The 20,178-nt window shown below is 33.5% G+C and overlaps 2 protein-coding genes across 2 annotated transcripts in view; one reads left to right on the forward strand and one right to left on the reverse strand.

Annotated features, from left to right (window-relative positions):
* The window catches only part of LOC126969012 (dynein axonemal assembly factor 6), a 21,792-nt gene extending 17,020 nt beyond the window's left edge, over positions 1–4,772 (reverse strand). Inside the window, exon 1 of the mRNA XM_050814278.1 lies at positions 4,630–4,772. The gene's annotated coding sequence lies outside the window, so the exon portion shown is untranslated. The remainder of the gene's footprint in view (positions 1–4,629) is intronic.
* Positions 1,477–19,002, forward strand: LOC126968924 (uncharacterized). The gene is made up of 4 exons (XM_050814127.1): positions 1,477–2,353; positions 3,855–4,049; positions 5,830–6,012; positions 9,966–19,002. The coding sequence occupies exons 1-4, from the start codon at positions 1,664–1,666 to the stop codon at positions 10,470–10,472; spliced, it is 1,575 nt and encodes a 524-aa protein (XP_050670084.1). The 5' UTR covers positions 1,477–1,663; the 3' UTR covers positions 10,473–19,002.
* The last annotated feature ends 1,176 nt before the right edge of the window (positions 19,003–20,178 follow it).

The following is a 20,178-nucleotide window of genomic DNA, read 5'->3' on the forward strand; positions in this document are numbered from 1 at the left end:
CTTACTAATCGCACTATAGTTATTTATTTAAAATATCACTTCACTTTTTTTCGAATAAAAATTTCGCATACAGCAAATCACTAATCGCAGTATAGTTATTTGTTTAAAATATCACTTCATTTTGTTTCGAATATAAATATCGCATAAAGCAAATCAGCAATTCAAACACTATAGTGACTGCAGTAAGGACAACAATAGAATGAAGCTAACATGATAGGTATACTTCAGTCCGGTAGCATAATATTATATGAACGTACGAAAATGTTGCTTATCACTTATAAATTAAAGGTTAAATTTCAAAGCATTCAATTTAGTTCATTCGGAAACCCAGGTTGAATTGATATTATATTTTTATTCAATAATTGTAATTGTTAATTTTATTTATTGAATTTTTTTCATTTATTACTTACATTTTTGTACTTATTACAGTTGATAGGTTGAAATGGTTGAAGTTGATATGATATTCTTATTCAATAATGTTAAATTTATTTATTGAATATAATGGTTGATTTTAAATATTAGTTAAATTTGTTGGTTGATAGTTATAGTCATCATATCTAGTCCGAAGTTTTCTTCAATATGCATTAATGTCTGGTAACCCCAATATATAATACATCTACACAGACTTGAAACCATACAGAGACAGTTTATTAAATACTTAACTTTAAAAGGTTTTAAACAATTCGACAGTTATCCGAGGAAGCGTGTTCTCACTATGCAATCGACACAATGGAACAAAGAAGGAATCAAAGTGACATGTTACTACTGTAAGCAACTTTTAGTGGCTCGTTCGACTGTCCTAGTCTACTTTCAGCCTTTTCACTAAGCGCTCAATCTTTAGGATCGCGTCACACGCGCCTTTTATATGTTCCCAAATCTAATGCAAATTATGCCCAAAATTCCATAATCTGCGTCTGTAACGAACTTATATTAAACAGTTCGCGAGTTTGATGTATTTCACTTAAAAAAAAATGAAGTTTAAAACGGAAATAATAAAACTTCATCGTATAAAAAAGTTTAAAATAGGTAACGCATAAAATCGCAGTATTCACATACTTCACTTTTCAACACACGCTCTAAAAGAGCTCTTTTATTTGTCAGTTTATTGTATTATTTTTAAGTCTATTCTGTTAATATAATATGATTTATTTTTATAATTTTAAATTTAGGTTTTCTTTTGTTTCTTATGTAAAACCTAGATAAAGATTCTTTGTTGCGTACGATACTTTAATAAATAATTAAATAAATATTTATCGCGGCGTCATGTACATTATAATATTTTATATATATAAATATAAGTTAAAAAAATATATAAAAATATCAACGTTATGTCCTTTTATTAATAATATTTTTTGTAACGGATAACTCTTCACCTACGCCTTTATACTCTACACTCTATTGTAACTTTCCCACTATCCATAGAGTATAAACTAGACAATTCCTAATAGCATTTCTCGTAGTTGCCTAACCAACCAATGTACTGTATCGAGGAAATAATCTGAAAAGATTTCAAGTTTTCTATTACTAATGTTACAAACGACAAAAGTTGGAAAAAAACTATATCGTCAGATAAGGATCTTGTGCCAAAATAAATAAAATACAGAGGCGCCACGGCACAAGGGACCGGTTGATTATTTTCATTAAATATCAATGTGTTCTGGAAATGGTTTGCAAAGAGGACGTGGTATCATGGTTTAAAGAATTGGAAAGCTATAAACGTATAGACGCAATGTGTACATTACTAAACATGTGTTTACCATTCGAACTACGTTTTATTGGCACATACTTGGAAGAGCTCGGTAAACGAGACTTCCAGGAGTTGCGTGGTGCAGAACTAAGAGCAAATAACCCTACAGACCTCGCTGCAGATATTGGAGGAGCAGACACAGATTCTAGAACGCGCCGAAAAATGGCGTTATATGTATCTTTACTCAGGTCATGTAATTTTGCTTGTGCTACCACATTGTACAATGCTATGGTAAATTTAGAACAAAGTGGTCTGTTAAAAGGTTTGTATGGAGATCTCTTAGAGGAAATATTACTATTGTACACAATGGCTTTGCACCATCCAGCATTTACATTTGACCAGAAATCACATTTTGGAGAAATTCTTGATAAATTGAAATTAGAAGACCAGCAGATACATTTTCACGAACAGCAAGAGCACATAAGTGTTACACCAGTGAGCAGCTGCCACACACAGCCAGGTATCACAGAAATGATAAGTGGTACACAAGTGAGTGGCTGCCACACACAGCAGAATATAACTCCTAATATGTCGGTGCCTCCACCAAACCTCACAAATATAGGACCACCACCAGGTCTCATGTTTGTCAAATCACCCAGTATACAGGTAATTTTATGAGAATTTTTTAATAATATTTGAGTTGAGCTTTATGATCAATTAAGTGTATCAGTTATATAGAGTATGAAAAACAAATAAATTATATGATGCATAATGTGATTTTTAAGTACTCAAGATTCATATAATTACAATATAAAATCATTAATATAATATCAAATCAGTTTATAGGACAACTAAGTCATACAGATACATTGATTTAATAATATCCCATCAAAAATTACACACATTATTTATAGGAATATAAAACTAACATTTTTTTATCAAGTGACCTATTTAACATCTTGCAATACTAATAAGACAATATATATTAACTGGCTTCACTGTTACCAAATTTTACTTTAATGCAAACATTTATTCAAAATGCATAATGAAAATATACTTACATCAATAAATATATAAAAAACACAATCTCTATCTAAATATATACATACTAGCTGACCCAGCAAACATTTTATTGCCGATATTAAAATCGCAATACAAAAGTAACTGTTGATCGTAGATGGGTGAAAATTTGAAGTTGTATGTATTTTTTAATGCTGACTCATAATCAAACAAATTTAAAAAAATATGTCAAAAAAATTAAAAAAAAAATCGTGCGGACCACCCTTAAGATTTAAGGGGATGAAAAATAGATCTCCGATTCTCAGACCTACCCAATATGCACTCAAAATTTCATGAGAATCGGTCAAGCCATTTCGGAGGAGTTCAATGTTTAACACCATGACATGAGAATTTTATATATTAGATAAAACTAACATTTTTTTATCAAGTGACCTATTTAACATCTTGCAATACTAATAAGACAATATATATTAACTGGCTTCACTCTTATCAAATTTTACTTTAATGCAAACATTTATTCAAAATGCATAATGCAATTATACTTACATCAATAAATACATGAAAAAAAATCACAATCTCTATCTAAGTATTATATATATATTTCTAGTGTAATTTTTTTATATAGTCATAATATAAAATATATTACAAATACTAGTAATGTGAATTATTAAAAATCCCATTATAAAGTATGATCTTTGGACAATTAAAGCTTTGTATCTATATGGGTCTATAGAGACCAGATAGCTACAACATGATGATACTATCTCTGTCTTATTTTATTATTAACTGTCTACTTATACTACCATTGTTCTTCTAAAAAGTTACAAAATAAATATTTAGTAAGAGTTAAGAGTGTTTACTTTGAACAATTTATATTACATATATCTGGTTACATTTGTAGTATTATATTATTAATAGTATTATTACAATTAGCGATAAAAAGATGTAAATACTTAGGATTATGTAATAAATTTAAGTTATTTGCAGTGAGTGTAAAAAGAAATGAAATAAAGTATTATTATTATTACATTGAATACTGTATGAATTTAAAAACTAAATTGGAAAATTTTATTTAAATTACATTAAATTAAAAAAAAATTAAACCAATATTTGAAATCCCTTATTTATATGCTGTTTATAATTTCAGCCAACAAGTTCAGATCCAGTACCAGAAATTAATTCGCCACCAGTTTTAAGTGGACCTAGCGGTCTACCAATGATGGCAGATGTGCCACGACCACCACCTGGGATACCAATACCACAGTATAATATAGGGGAATACATCACCCCGCACACATGGCCTGCTAATATAATTGTTGCTCCATTGAATCAACCATTAGAGGTAATCTGCCAGAATTGTAGTAGCACTAAAACTAACTGTAAGGTAACTGGCAACACTGCCAGATTGGACTATTGTATTCTGGTCACATAAAATTATAAATTTGATAATTGTTGTATTTATGCCTTATGATTGTTTGGTTATGTTTAATGGATTATCTTGTCATTTATTTGATGCTATTAAATAAATAAATTAATCAAAATATTATCAGTCAAAATTGCCGTGCTTACTGGTTAAGATTTTCACATTATGTTTCCCAAGGATTTAAAACCTCAATTATAAAATAATAACAATTCTTCGATTTCGATCTAAACATATCATAAAATTCGATTGATTTTTATGATATGTTTGGGTTAATTTATTTGATGATGGAATCATTAATCAAGTAGGTAGTTCACAGTAACATTTAGTTAATTCACAACTTGAGCTTAAAAAAGTTTGATAATTATGAAACTGTTGGTTATGATTATGAATAATGTGAAGTACTATAATGTACTATAAGAAGCAATGTCAGCTCTTGAGCCTACTCATAGTACAGGTTGTGGGTGATAGGGTAGTAAAGTATAGAATAAACAATACTTACATAACACCACCACAGCAGAAGTCACACTAATGAGCCTCTTTATTAGAGGGTAAGGTTATTAAATAAATTATTTTATTTTATGATTTGGTTAAAAAAATTTAGGTAATTTAAAAACCGCCAAATCTGTACGTGCGTTGGTATTAATATGTAAATACCGAATAAACTTTGAATATCATTGGCTACTTAATTAAAATTGATAAAGAAGGTATCTGTAAAATGGATTTTATGTATAGATATAGATAAGTTTAATTAAATATTCAGTCTTTGTGAGTTTCCAACTGAAATATTATTATAACGAATATTATGACATTTATATTTTATATGCTTAACCCGCACACCTATTTGAACAGTTACATATATATATTCTGTTAGCTAATTTACTTTTATTTTTGTGTGATTATTGATCTAATTCAAACTCAGAGTACAAAACAAATGATTAGGGTCTATACTCTATGATAACATTACAACACAGTAGTTAGTCTAGCTGGGCTGTTTACACACTTAGCCATTGTCTTGATTGGGCCATTGTGTGTGTTTGTTTGTCCTCTTACTCCAACTAGCCCAGAGTGTTCCAGAAGTCTTTTTAAACGTTTGCAGGCATCAGGGAATGATGCTGGAGTTCTACCACACTCCTGCATTCCATAAGGACATGTTCTGGTGTTTCTTCTGCCTGCATGCATCCTCTGCACAAATGACTGTCTGTTACACCTATGATAGATAGATGCTTGTTCAAGGGACAGTGACCGGTGACAGCATCTACTATTCTATGTTTTTTGTCCCTGTGTAGTCTCATGCGGGGGAACCTCTTTGAGGTTACCAAAACCGCATTCTTTGTTTGCCTGCATATTTTGCTGTTTCTCCATTCTGTTAGGTTCCATGTTCCGTGTTTTTTTGCAGCCACTTTTTAATTTGGGCCCTTAGGCCCACATACCTTAGTATGGGTAGCAGTAGTTCCGGTCCATATGCTACAGAACATTACAATACAATACATTAATGTGATGATTTTTTAACCTATTTTAGCTAATTTTGCTAAAAACTGATAAAGTAGGGCTTTTTCAGTTAAAATTATTTTTTTTGTTTTAATAATGTATTTTGTCATGTAACATTACAAACTTTATGACAACTCTACTCTTGGGTACCTTTCTTGACAACTTTCGTCTTTGTTATTTAAGTTATTTATATACATGACGTAATCTACAGGTAATAAATTACCAGCCACCGGGTGGAGCACCACCTTCACCATTAGTATCATCTCCGGGAGACAGTCGTGCAGCCTCTCCTCGATCAAGAAGACGCCCCTCAAGAGATAGATCACCACCATTGCCTACAGAACCGTCTATGCCTCATCTCAGCGCCAACTTTGAAAATCTAACAGTAGGAGAGGTAAATAGTCATTTAATACATTTTCCCAGCACGCATCATAAGTATGACTTACATTATAATATGAATTAAATTTTTTCTTTATTACTTATAAAGCAACACAGACCACCAACTAAAACTGTGACTGACACACATAAACAATACTTGTCAGTTACTATGAAACTCACAATCATATGTTACAATTACAGCAGTACAGCTCAAGCTTGAACTGCTGGCGATCTACCTCAAAATTGTAAGACTACGATCAATTGGCTCTGAGAGGCTTCAAGTATGTGTGATGATGGATTGTCGTCTAGGTAGAGTGTCATGATGACATATATATTAGTTTTGCGCAAAATATGCATTTTTTTAGTCAAAGTTAGTATAGGTCTGCTCTTAAATGTCAATGAAAAAACTCATAATTATTATTCAAAATTGCGAGTTTATTGGTTCTTACAAAACAAACGCGTTCTAAATTTCTTAGCTTAACTAAAGAGTGACTTTGGTTGTTGAAGCGTGACACTGCATGTTCTGAGCATATTTTTCATAAGATTTTAGTTTATTATACCGGATTTTTTTCTCGAGATCGACTCAATAAGCACTCGCGATCGACCTGTCGATCCCAATCAAACGTTTGAGCACCCCTGACTTACAATGTCACAGACACATAGATAAATACTGTGTTGTAACAGGGTTATGAAACAACTACATTGATGAATAATCTAAATATTATTTATACCTGATGACTATAATTCAGCCGCGACTTCGACCGCATTAAATTCGTGATCCCTGTGCTTTTATACCTAAGCTATAAAAAAATTTACAAACAAGTAAAAACAATGGTAGCCGTAAACAGAGCTGATTTATAACAAAAAATTAAAATATTACTCGACGTGTGATTTGGAACGAATATATATAACTAACTGTGTAGTTAGGCGTAAAACCATAACAAGCGGATATAAATCTCATGCATATTACATTTTTTTTAAATATTTTTATAAAATTGAGTTCCGCTTTGCACATGAATTTCCGAACCAGTCTGTGCAAAACAAAAAGTTGTGCCCACTAAGAAAATAAATTCCTCTCTTGGTATCTAAAATCAGAAAACTAGTGTCTGGTACATGAGAAAATTAGTGTTTAGTACATGAGATTGCGTAAATGATAGAATTTATTATATGATGTTGGCACACAAATAATGATAAGATTTTTTTAATTCTCTCTCTTTCTCATTTTTTTTTCATTATGAGATGCTTTGTGTGTTCCGTTTTGGGTATGATTTATATCCGATCTAGGATATATAAATCAGTCTCATTAAATCTGTTCTTATTTGTAGGTATATCAAAATATATTATAAGTATGTAAATATATATAAAGTGAAAAGAAGCCAAGTTTTATATGAATAAGTTAACAATGCTCTACCTGACATCGTTATCGCCAATAATTTATTGTTAAACAGTCATAAAACTAAATATATTAAATTCACTGCGCCAAAAATGTAGATGCCAATGTTTTATTAAACAGATAGGTGGTAAAACCGGTGGAAACTGCAATATTTCTTGGTATTACTCTTGATTCCAAATTCCAATATTGAAGGTTTGGCGAATAGGCTTAGTTCTGCAGAATATGCGGTTAAAAAAATTAGACAGTTATGGGCCGATTGTATGTTATGAAAGTTCAGTAACGAGAGTCCCTTCGGGTAATAATAAAAATGATGACACGCAATAGAAGCGGTATCAACGTATTAATATCGGTACACGTCGTGATCACAAATCGGATCGACGCCCGGTGCTTGAGAGGAGCGTGAACGTCTCGCACGCGAGAAATGCGCGACGCGTTCCGGCTTGCGGGCCCTCACGTTAAAAATCTTAACAGAGGGAGACCGTCGAAGCCCAGTCGGCGTAACTGACGGCCAGTTAACTTTAGTTATTTTCATAGTATTATGTCGTATGGTATATTGCTATGGGGCAGGGCTATTGCAATACCATCTCTGTGATGCAGATGAGGGCTATTCGCGCTATTTATATCCTAGGCCCTAAAGAATAATTTAGAGAAAAATTTAAAGAAATAAAATCTTGACTGTTGCATCTCAATATGTTCTTGATAATGTTCTGTAGGTTCATTAGGACATTAAAGAATTAACTAGAAACCGTGACCAATCATAATGCTAACATGAGGAAAAAACATAAACTTATTATGCCTAATGCTCGGTTAAGTCGAGTTAGTAAGACTTGTATATGCTGCTGCAATATGATCCCAGAAAATATACAAAACAAATGTTTTACGAAATTTAAAAGAATTGTTAAAAAGACGTTCGTTCGAAACCCTCAGGCTCTTTAATAATAAATGTTTATTGTACATACATTACATTGTATCCATATTTTTATGAAAAAAGAAAATCCGGATGAGTTTCTTGCGCCCGTTCTCAGGTCTGAAGCAGTCTCTTTTGAATGGGTGCTAGTTTTTGACGTTCAATAATTGATTTTGAAAAAGTAAAATATGCTCCCTGTTGTTCTAATGAAATTGTGTCACAGCAGAGCTTTTAAACCGTGCGTCAACTAATTCTCTCATAGAAAATATACAAAAAAAAAATCCTTAAATAATTAAGGTCCCAAATCGAAATTAAAACTATCCTATCTCTCAAGTTGGACTAAAATGCACTCCATGAAGTAATCCCCATTAAAATCCGTTCATTAGTTTAGGAGTTCACTGGAAACAAACATCAGGACATTAACATTAAGATTTATATAATTACTTATATAATTTCCCATTTAGTTTTAAGCCTGTACAGTTTTCTTGAGATTATCTTAGGCATGAACCCTGAAAAGTCACAAGGATAAACTCTTTCATGTAGATATGAGTGTCAGTTGCTTGATTTATAAGAAAATGATGTCAAATAAGTTTTCTATGCAAATTCATGCATACAGATATATATTCATAAACGCAGGTCATTATCGAATCTAAACAACAGTGGTGTAAAATGTTATACTAATGGATGAGTGAAGACATGTTGTGTTTCGTAAATAAACATGTGTTCAAACAAATCAATCCGAGTGCTCTGTGAACTCACTTGGCGTTGCGTAGAGACGTCGCTTCATTGTGTGTCTTCTACCGCATTTATCACGGGGAGTGTTCCCCAAGAGTTGTTTCAGCTGATTCCTGCCGCCGCGGCCGAGTTCCACCTTCGCACGACCCGCCACAAGTTAGGATATCATCCCCACCATCTGGATGTGTGGTCCACCACAGTGTGGTTTCTATAATATTTAATTTTTATATTATATATAATTCTTCTGTACGTGTGTTGACAGTGTACTCCTCCAAAACGGCTGGATAAATTTGAAAGGATTCGAGGATGGTTTTGATTCACAAATGAACTACCTCCTAAATAGCTGGATTGATTATGATGATTTTTTTTAGAGTGTTACAGTGAATTTGAGATTGGTTTAGATTCTCCAAACAGTCGACATATAATTCTCGTACGTATGTTAGTGATCACCTCCTAACGCCTGGACCCATTTTTCAAATTTAACACGTGTGTACAGGACAACGTCTGTTGGGAGTGCTAGTATTTTATAGAATTTAAATTATATACATATACCATGGGTAAATGGCGACATGACATGGCGCTGATCTCATATCTGTTCAAAGTACTAAGAGGGAGGGTGCATGATGCGGAGATATAGAGTAGACTGTATTTTGTTGTTCCGGATGGGTACGTATGACGCCGACGTCGGCCGCCGTTGCTAATGGTACCGTCCGCGCGCACCAACTTGTTAAGTCAGGCAGTGGTGACGCGTGCATATCAATACAATTAATGAAAATTGAAATGATCTGAATCTGAGAATGGTCTGTTTTGTTGCACTCAGGGTGAATACACGAGAGTAGCCTTATTGATTATATGTTATAAAATTCAAGGATGTACCTCTATTGCATTGGAATTCTGTAAGTGTATTTTGATAAAATAAATAAATAAATTTCAGTTGAGGCATTCTATTGGCGAGGAGAGACTACGGGAGATCAACGCGGTGCACCAGCAGTACCGGTCGTTAGAGAAACTGAACGGAATCAGACGGCGGGGCGGCGCCTACCTCCCGCCGCGCTCGTCGTCCGACAGCGGCTCCAGCGCGGGGTCGTCGCCCCCGGGCACGCCTGCACCGCATCGCAGACACGCCCCGGGCCCGCCGCTGCCGCCGGTGCCCTACCACCAGTACCCGCGCCCCTACCCCTACCAGACCCCCCCGCCCGGCTACCGACCCCCCCCGCCGCCCTTCGCTAACGGAGAGCCTCCCCCCTACCCGACTCCGGCACCATACCCTGGCTTCGTTCCCGTTCTCTACGCTCCGCCCAAACTCTCCTGTTGGAACTGTGGCGCCGCCGGCCACGCGGGACACGAGTGTAAAGAACCCAGCTTAGAAGAAATGACCCGCGCGGGAGGTTATCAGTTAGACTTCGGTGGCAACCCACCCCCAGAGACAGCTGATAAGTAACATTAAACTGCGGTGGTCTATGGTGTTACAAGGAATTGTCACTCAACGAGGTACCTACTACATATAAATTATCTCACAGAGTTTTTAATGATTATGATTATCCAATAAGTTGAAAAACATGGGTTAGTTAAAACATGGTGTAGAGTTGGCTGTGTGAGCTCTCGAGGTGCCGTTCAACAATCATCAATAATTTGTGATTGAAATGGAGTGTATGTAAATTGGTCTTGTTCCTGAGAGACTAATATTATGCTCAGGTATAGTGAAATTATTTTATTTGTAAGTACCTAATTTCACTTTGACTGATCCATTGAAAACCAGTGAATCAATGTTAGGGTCGGATTAAAGTTAAAATACCTTTGAAACTGTAAAGTACAAAGTATAATTATTACGTCCTCTTATTATTTAAATAAAATCATGGATTTTATTGGGAATTCTGACTGCTAAATAATTTTACACTAGATGTGGTAATATTCTTAAAATTTTTTGAACTGTTATTATAAAAAAAAGTTTTGTGCCATAAAAGTGTGTAATTACTACAAATTCACAGAAAGTATTTCTGCAAAACAATCTGTTAGGACTGTTACATTAAGTTGATTCGATAATACTTTTTCTTATGAATAATTTGACATAGTTCCTGAAAAACGTTATAAGCCACAAACATCACATTTTAAGGAATTCGTGTTTAAAGTTTAATAAATATTAGTGTGTTCCATTCATGTGGGTTGGGCTACTAAGTCATGATGTCATTTAAAGAGTGATAGTAGGGCTGCCATTTTTTGTCAATCATTTAATATGAATCACGTGACCAGTTTTGTGTTCTTAACTCAATTTCGACACAATTGTGGTTTGGAACGTTTTTCTGGAATTACGTCCAATTGTGATCAGATGGTTTTATTTTTGCTTAAGATCACAATTATAAAACATAGTACAGTAATACTTCGAAGTTGCGCAATGGGTTGAGCGATAATGGCGTAACTCGAATTCGCGTAAATAGCGGTGTAATTACTTATATTAATACATACATACAAATTATTATTAGCACAGGCAGGATACTAAAGAAAATAATAATTATGAAAAAATCAATATAAAATAAAATTTCACAAATAAAACTGAAAACAAAATTTTATGACGATGCGGGCCTCGAACCAGCGACCTCTCGCGTTCCGTGCGAGCGCTCTTTCCAACTGAGTCAACCGTTCGAGTAACGTATCGTTTATAAAATCTTGTATGCTTTGTTCAACTCTTAAGTTGTGGCTTCATCTACAGGATCTACTTTACAGATATTTTTGTTGCATTCGTACTGCAGAGAGAGACCACGGGATTTCATGTTTGCGCTAGCCTAAAACCGTCCTCCATAATATTAAAATTGTTAGGATGCTTTTTAATTTCTATAGAGCTCTCTTCTCTAACAAGCCGTGGGATGTATTTGCGTTCAGCAGAAATCACTCGTGGGTTGTGTAGTTCGATCCAATGGTCGGTACCGGCTTTAAGCAAGTGTTCGGCTATTGCAGATTTTTTAGGATTGTTATTTTTGACTGCGCTGATGTGTTCCTTAACGCGTTGAGAAATATCGAGTTTTATTTGTCCGATATAAGAGCTTCCGCAGCTGCAGTCAACTTTATAGACCCCGGAGCACTGGTATGGAATACTGTCTTTTGGTGAACGTAGGTAGGAACCACTTTTTTGAGGGGTTGAGAAATTGTTTTAATGTCATACTTCCTCCTCAAAAAACTCGCCCTTGGCGCCAAGTGGATAGATTAATGTACTATAAGTGTCAAGTGTTTCTCGCCGCCTCCACAGTTGATAACCGGCTCAACCCCAATTTTGTGTTCAGTTTTATTTGTGAAATTAATCCCAGAAGTGAGGGTTATCACTTTAAAAGCATAACAATTTGTTTATAAAATGAAATCTTAAACCAAATACATAATTATTGGAAATCGAAGTTGTAAGCTATAATCTAAAAATGTCTTCGGACAGCTCAATTTATCTTTTTCACTGCAGTATGCTGTATAGTATCTCTGAAACAAAAGACAAATCGATTAGATTATTACATTCGCGTAAGTTAGAACTTAACTCGATGTTTACTGTACACTCTATATTACATCACACATATTTTTGTTTAACATTAATCTTAGGTTCAGACGGAGTTCCCTATAATTACCAATTTATATTTTGTTTAGTTCTGTCTTAAGATTTAATTTGTGCTAAATTCAGATTCCTGTTTAAAGTTGTATAATTAAATAATTTACACATTCACACATGCAAATAAGTTATCATTTGAATTTTCATGACTGTGATAGCTTCGTACCAATTTTTTTCAATAGATTTCCAAATAATAATATGTATTAGCAATACATATCTTTGAAAATGCAATCATGCATTGTACCTTGAGACTACAATGTTACATTTAAAGTTCTAATTCCTTTTGCCCAAGACTGAAGAATTATTACCAAAATTTTTAATTCAATACAATCAGCAATCAATATCCTATCGAAAATGTCACACTCAGACTGAGAATGAATTTTATATATTGAACAATCATTTTACTTTGATCAAGCTTTTGAAAATTTAGCCTTAAATAATTTATATGTCTCGATAGAGTCTCTTGCTGTTAGACAACTGATAAAAACAGGCCAGGTTTATTACTTTAGTGTGTGAGACATGCTACATCTTGTATGACACTTTTTGCTCAAAATAAAGGTTAATTCTACACTCAATTTTTTTTGACGTTTACACAGCTGTCATAGTCAATCCAGGCGTATAAATGATCTAAAGAAAATGTAATGCTCTTAAAAATAATGAAATTAGTGTTACTTATATATTATAATAATTGTAAATATGAATTATTACAAATGTGTACATTGAATTTGGTGTGCGACGTCAACATATTTTGTAAATATTTTCATTTATATTGTTACTTGATATATCTTAGAGATTTGTATATAGTTGCTGATGATAGTTTGGGTCATGATCACTGTCACAAATCAATAAGTCAAAGGTTTAAATAAAAGGAAGGCTGTAATTGTTTATCGCATAATGATATTTTATATTGGAGTGACATGTCATGCGCATCGGTGGGACAGAGTGTGATGTCTCTGGGGAATGTATTAGTGTTACTTATTCCGGATCAATTAGTCCAGTCTGAGCACAACATGTAAGTTAAAATGTAATAGACAAGTTGAAAACCATGCAAAGCACAATTTCAAATGGAAACCAGCTAAATGTTTCCCATTTTTCACTTGACTGCTTTAAACCGTATACACAAACTTTTGGTTTTGTTTGTTAGCTTTATTTCCCTGTCGTTTTCTATATGTGGACCCATAACACAATCTGCTGAGTTTGCTGCAGTCTCATATTGGACTTCTTGTTTTCTCTTACTGTCCACAGTGATCACATGTGTTTTTTTAATAGTTCCTTCCGAACAGAATGTATTACATTATTAGTACACGGTCCTTCGTCACATGCTAATTAATAAAAAAAAAGGATGTTAATGTTTAACATATTATTATTGATTATATATGATGAAGATTTGATTTGGCAATTTAAATGATTCCCAGAAGGCCTTCGTTTATTTAATGTTTAACGGTAGTGAAAAATTTTTTGTTCAGTGTGTTTGTTAAGTAGATCTTTCTAAAGTATAGGTTTTAGTATATCGGGCTACTTAAATATTGTTGTCCTTATGTAAATTGTGTGCACAATAGGTTTGTAATTGTATATAAAATAATTTTGTTATTCGGTAATTTTATAGGTGTTTGGAAGTCAAAAATATTGCAATTGTAACTTTTATATAGCTGTGCCTAATGGGACTGTTATTGTAGCGTAGAACTCCTTGTGAAGGTTGTATGTCCAGATATTTTGTTATTTATATCTTAACAATTCTATTGTAATAAAACCGTTTAAAGTTAGATAAATACTATAAAGATTAACTTAACAACATTATCATAAGTATATCTCCGTAGCTCTGCAGTGAAATAAACACTTCAATTTAGTGTTTAAAACTGTCATCATATCATTTTTTTGCATGTCATTGTTCTATTAATATTTAGCTAATGTTTGATGCAAACATATTATCCATTTCTACTTAAAATTACACTAGAAATTAAAAATGTAACGGCAAATTAAGCTGTTGAATTCTTTTCATGCACCATTTATAATTTTTTTTTGTTTTAAACACAAAATTTACTATTGTTCTTTTAAATACTAACCCCCTTATTCATAATAGTCTGCTAACTTTAAGCATTGCTAATTCTCACTCTGTCTTCTTCTATTGACCTAAGTCAGAAAAAACACTACTAAGCGGCTGTTTAAAGTTAGCGGACCATTATGAATAAGGGGGTAAAAATACAGCTATGACATATTACATCTGCCAGAATCACATAACGTTTATATATATATATATATATATTTAAGTATTATAAAAATCTGATTAACTAATACATGTTTTTCTATCCTTATCTGTGAATTAGAATGATGCTATTCCGTAGAACTCTACAAGTGCTTTACTGAATCATTTTGCTTTGAATTAACTACAGCACGCCGAATTGGTTTTATGGAAATGTACTGTACCTATGTTATTGACTATTTTTCCCAATTTTTTTATGGCTTTTATGGTCTCATTTTGCTGATGATTGCAGGGCTCAATCAATGGTTGTGAAGAACCATAGATAAATCTTGCTCGAGTTATACTTAAAAATCCAAACAATGTTTAGTATTCTTGTTGCCTCAAATACCTCAAATAATACCTAGCAAAGTGAGAAATGAATATGAGTAATTATGAACACAGAACTGATATATGCTGTGATTTATACTTTGTGACATGCGCATCTTTTATCACATTTGTTTTATCTCTTCGGTTCTGTTATATACTTTATCAAGCAGGGTATTGGTTTCTCCTTACATAATTTATCTTATTTATCGTCTAGATAGAACCTCTTGCTGCTAGACAACCGATGACTATAGCCCAGGTTTATTACTTTAGTGTGCGTCTTACACTGGCGCTTTGTATGTGCACTTTGTGTTAGTGTGCGTGCATTGCTCAAAATAGAGGTTGACTGTCAAAGTCAATTTTGTCGACGTTTCCACATCTTGACCAACCGTGACGGTCTATGTAGACGTATAAATAATAATAATATTGACACACTTTTTACACAAATTATCTTGCCCCAAGTTAAGCATATATAGCCTGTGTTATGGGTTACAAGACAATGATATATTTAATACAATATACTTACTTAAACATACATAAATTCATATAAACATACATAAATACATTTAAACATCCATGACTCGAAAACAAACATCCATATTCATCATATAAATGCTTGCACCTACCGGGATTCGAACCCGGGACCTCTAGCTTAGTAGGTAGATTATAAATGATCTAATAGTTTCTCTTTGGCTCATGGAAAGTCATATTCTATCAAATGCTGACTCTTTTCACACATTTAGTGATAAAATACAACGAATGTGTTAACGTCTAAGCCCCCGCGTACTATCAAACACGCAATTTTTTCTATCGACGCATTTTGATGTTAAATTATTTTGGATGTTCTGAAAACATCTATACTGGGTGGGTGCTGTTATCTAAATACCGAGATCAATTCCATTCGTATGCGTTTTGTAGTGCCCCGAGTCAACCATAAAATCATATTTAAAAAAAATATGGGCTAGTATTTGACATTCACACATTGACGGCATGTCAACAACTTGATTCACAACCGATTATAAAAAACTCGTCAAAAATCCTTAAAACTTATACAGATAGCTAAAACATTCATTCAAATTAACACCTTATTTCGTGGCAGTAATGTTCAAAGTCGTATTGTATACGCTCTTAAGACGCTCATTGATTATGGTGCGAAATGTGCGAGAGACAGCAAAATGATTAAAAACGTCATGTTAGTTACATAATTTTGTTAATGACATTTACCTGAAATACGACACTCCAATCTTTTCAAGGTTGGATATGCTGTTATTTGAACAGTTTTTCACTGAACACTATGTCAATGCGTGGCGTTGTATTCAAAGCGCGGTCGAAACAAAAACTCTGCCTAATAGATGCGTAGCAGAGTTTTGCTCCAGACAATTTTTGAGCGAGATTGTGAGAGTCTAGTTTATTATTTTACGTCAATACATTATAAATCCCCACATCCTAAATAGTACACAGCTCTAGATAGGTTGATTGATAGCCACTAAAAGGGAGCATTACTTTTAGTAAATCACGTCAGGTCTTCATAACATAAGTGATATTCACAAAGAGTTTCTGTTATTATAACTCGTGGCTGGGGTTTCGGAAAGAAGTATATTTAGCCGTTGAATCATTAGTGATGTACGTTTATTAGAAACTTTATAACAAGGTGTTACAAGAGTTTATCGGCCGTGTTTGAACCATCTTTGTATTACAATATCAAGGGGTCACAAATATATCAAATCAACACCTTATATCTTTGTTATTTAATATAATATAGGTCCACGTATCTCAGTGTCTCTTATATACTAATAACATTACATTAAATTACTGGGCAGAAAGGTAACATCTTATGTCTCAAGGAGACGAGCGCAATTGTAGTGCTGCTCAGAATTTTGGGCAAGAATGGGCAGGGCGTATCAATTACCATCATCTGAACGTCTCACTCCTCTCGTCCCTTATAGTCGTAAAAAATTGTAGAATTCGGACATTACAATACTTAAAACCGATTTAATAAGTTATGCATGTTTTATTGTTTATAATATTATTCTTCATTTACTAACTAACATACATAACAAATAACTTAAAATATGAAATCCACATCATCTCTCAATTAATTTGTTTATAACAATATATAATAGTTTATTTTAAATAAGATTTTAGATGTGTTGTAATTTTTTGTATTTAATTTTATATTTTATTAAATCTTAGTAATACATCTCCACTCATTTTGTCCTTGCGATATTAAGTATCATTATTTGAACGTTTTAGTTAAAAAATAGTGAACATCTGAACTATTTCAAGTTACTTAACTTACAGTGCAGGGTGTGTTTGTATCAAGCATTATAAGCTGTTAATTACTTAATACTCTGTTTTACAGTGGGAAGTACATAATTTAATGTTAATTAATAGTTTTTCGTACAAAAAGGAGAATAGGGTATATGCATATGGTTCGAAAGAGACTTAAGAACAATTATGACTACATTAATATTTTTTATAGTATTGTTTTTTAGCAGAAATTATTTTTTTTATAAATGCGATGTCACCGGTGGCAGTGAATTGGACGTAAAAGTTTGACAATAAATGTTAACTCTCATCATATCCTTTTGTTTGTTCGTTCTATGACGTCATAGTTCATGTCCACTATGCGTCCGAAAATTGCACGTCTTTAAACTTTTAAAGGGACTAGCGGTGTATGACTACTTTCGTTATGTCGAATGAGTGTTTTACTTAACCATTGTGCCTGCATTTATATTTTTGATACAGTCCTTACCAGAAATTATTTTTTATATATTACTAGTTGACCCGACAGACGTTCTGCATATAATAAATAAAATGTTTTTTTATGAATTTGTCAATAATATATCATAACATCAAGAATTACTTCGTAAAATATGCACCCTGCTGTCGTAATGAAATTGTTCCACAGCAGCAATGTCAAACCGTGCGTCAATAAATTCTCTCATAGAAATTATGTATGGACACATCAAAGAAAAATCAAATTTGTTTGTTTTTATTTAATTCCGAGCGTTTTCATGTTTATTCAAACCTTTTAAACCTTCCCTGGACTTCCACAAATAATTCAAGACCAAAAGTAGCCAAATCGGTCCAGCCGTTCTCGAGTTTTAGCGAGAATAACGAACAGCAATTCATTTTTATATATAAGATGTGATAACTCCGCGAAATTGAAGTATAAGATGAGCGACGTCACTGATGGCAGTGAATTTGACGTAAAACTATGGCATTAAATGTAATCTTTAATCATATCCTCTCCACTTGTAATTCTTATGAACTATGACGTCATAGTTCAAACTCAACGCCTCCGAAAATTGCACATGTTTAAACTTTTACCGGGACTAGCGTTGTTTGACTACTTGCAGCGTTTATTTTTGAGATATTTGAGAGTTTTGTAATCTATCGATTGAAATTATATGCATATTCCCTATTGCAAGCTATCTCTGCGAGTGTAATGCAGCATTATTTTGTACTAGTATAAAAATATTTTTTTTACTTTGTACAGGACGTTATGAATGTGATAATTCTTTTTTTTTGTCATAATTAGAAATTGTGATTTAGTAAGGTGTGTACCTAGTTTAATAGTCTATAAAATACCAATTGCTCGCTTTACTAAATAAATTATACTACTGCTGATGAGCGACGTATTTGTATCGTTTTTTCCCATTTTTGTATTTGGGTAGATAATATTATATGATGCTGTTGTACTTTCTTCTAATAAGGATCAGCATTTCAGGCGAATGAGTGTGTCGACCCAGTGTTTAAGACCTCTGTAACCCACCAATGCTGTGAATCGTTTGCTTCCTGAAAATAAACAACAAAATCTTTTTTTGGTGATTTTCTTCTGTAGATAATTCTATTAAGATACGTAGGTCACACTAAAACTTTTGCGTAACTTAAAAAAAAAACATGTTATAACAAAAATATTATGTTTTTTGCTTTTCAAAATACCCTCCTTTACATTTAAAACATTTTTTCATGCATTTGAACTATTTTTTAAAACAGGAGGAACACAGATCTGAAGGCATGTAATCTACGTTCTGATTGAACGCTATCACTGCCTCTTCGGAATGGGTAAAAGTGAAACCTCTCATGAAATCTTTGATTTCGGGGAAAATACAGAAATCACAGGGTGCTAGGATGGGTGACGAGTTGTACTTTTTCGGACTATTGGGTTGTAGTTGGACTATTTACCTATTTTTTCACCTGATGTCTGCCGCCGAATTCCACCTACGCACGACACGCCACAAATTAAGGAAATCATCATCCCCACCATCTGGGTGTGTGGCGGTCAAACACAGTGCGGTTATAAAGGACATAAACATGTACAACAAAGCTGTGGACTGAGCTTCCTTATGCAGTGTTTCCGGGACGATACGACCTTAAAGGGCGGAAACGTTCATGTGATTCCTTTGGTGTGGCAAGAGAATGTGGGCTGCGGTGATCACTTAACACCAGGTGACCTACGCTCGTTTGTACTTCTTTTTTTTATCCAAATTAAAATCAGCATTCAAACTTAAAGCAATGATAAGTCTATGTCTTTCTTTGTCAGACAATATAAATTGACAGAAGAGTTTTTGGCAATTCATTTATCACATTGGCCGTTTTAGTGTTACCCACAGAACAGTTAGAAGAGTTTAAACTGTTCTGTGGTGTTACCAACTGTCAAGTTTAACGTGAAATTGGCTAACTTGTGGTTGTTATAACTTCCACAGAAGCCACAGTAGGAAGAATATAATAGAATAGTTAATCACCCTGACCGTAAGTCATTTGTGAACTAAAGAAAGATTCAGATAAGTTAAGAAATGTATATAGATGTTGATTGAAAAATATACTGTTTTGATTAAAATTAATTATAATAATAAGGAGGAGAATGGCAGAGAATTATTAATTATTTTTAAAACTCAACAATAATTTTAAAGCTCAGCGTCTGCCCATGGACTAACCAGTGGGAGGCTCCTTTGCACAGGATGCCGGCTAGATTATGGGTACCACTGGCGCCTA

This window comes from Leptidea sinapis, chromosome 17 (genome assembly GCF_905404315.1).
Source record: "Leptidea sinapis chromosome 17, ilLepSina1.1, whole genome shotgun sequence".
Lineage (NCBI taxonomy): Eukaryota > Metazoa > Arthropoda > Insecta > Lepidoptera > Pieridae > Leptidea > Leptidea sinapis.

What these genes read in the sequence shown, in the direction of transcription:
- LOC126968924 (XM_050814127.1), top strand. Translation starts at nt 1,664, where the DNA reads ATGGTTTGCAAAGAGGACGTGGTATCATGGTTTAAAGAATTGGAAAGC. An exon ending in TCAAATCACCCAGTATACAG is followed by an intron (nt 2,354 to 3,854) that starts GTAATTTTATGA and finishes TTATAATTTCAG; the next exon opens with CCAACAAGTTCAGATCCAGT. An exon ending in CATTGAATCAACCATTAGAG is followed by an intron (nt 4,050 to 5,829) that starts GTAATCTGCCAG and finishes CGTAATCTACAG; the next exon opens with GTAATAAATTACCAGCCACC.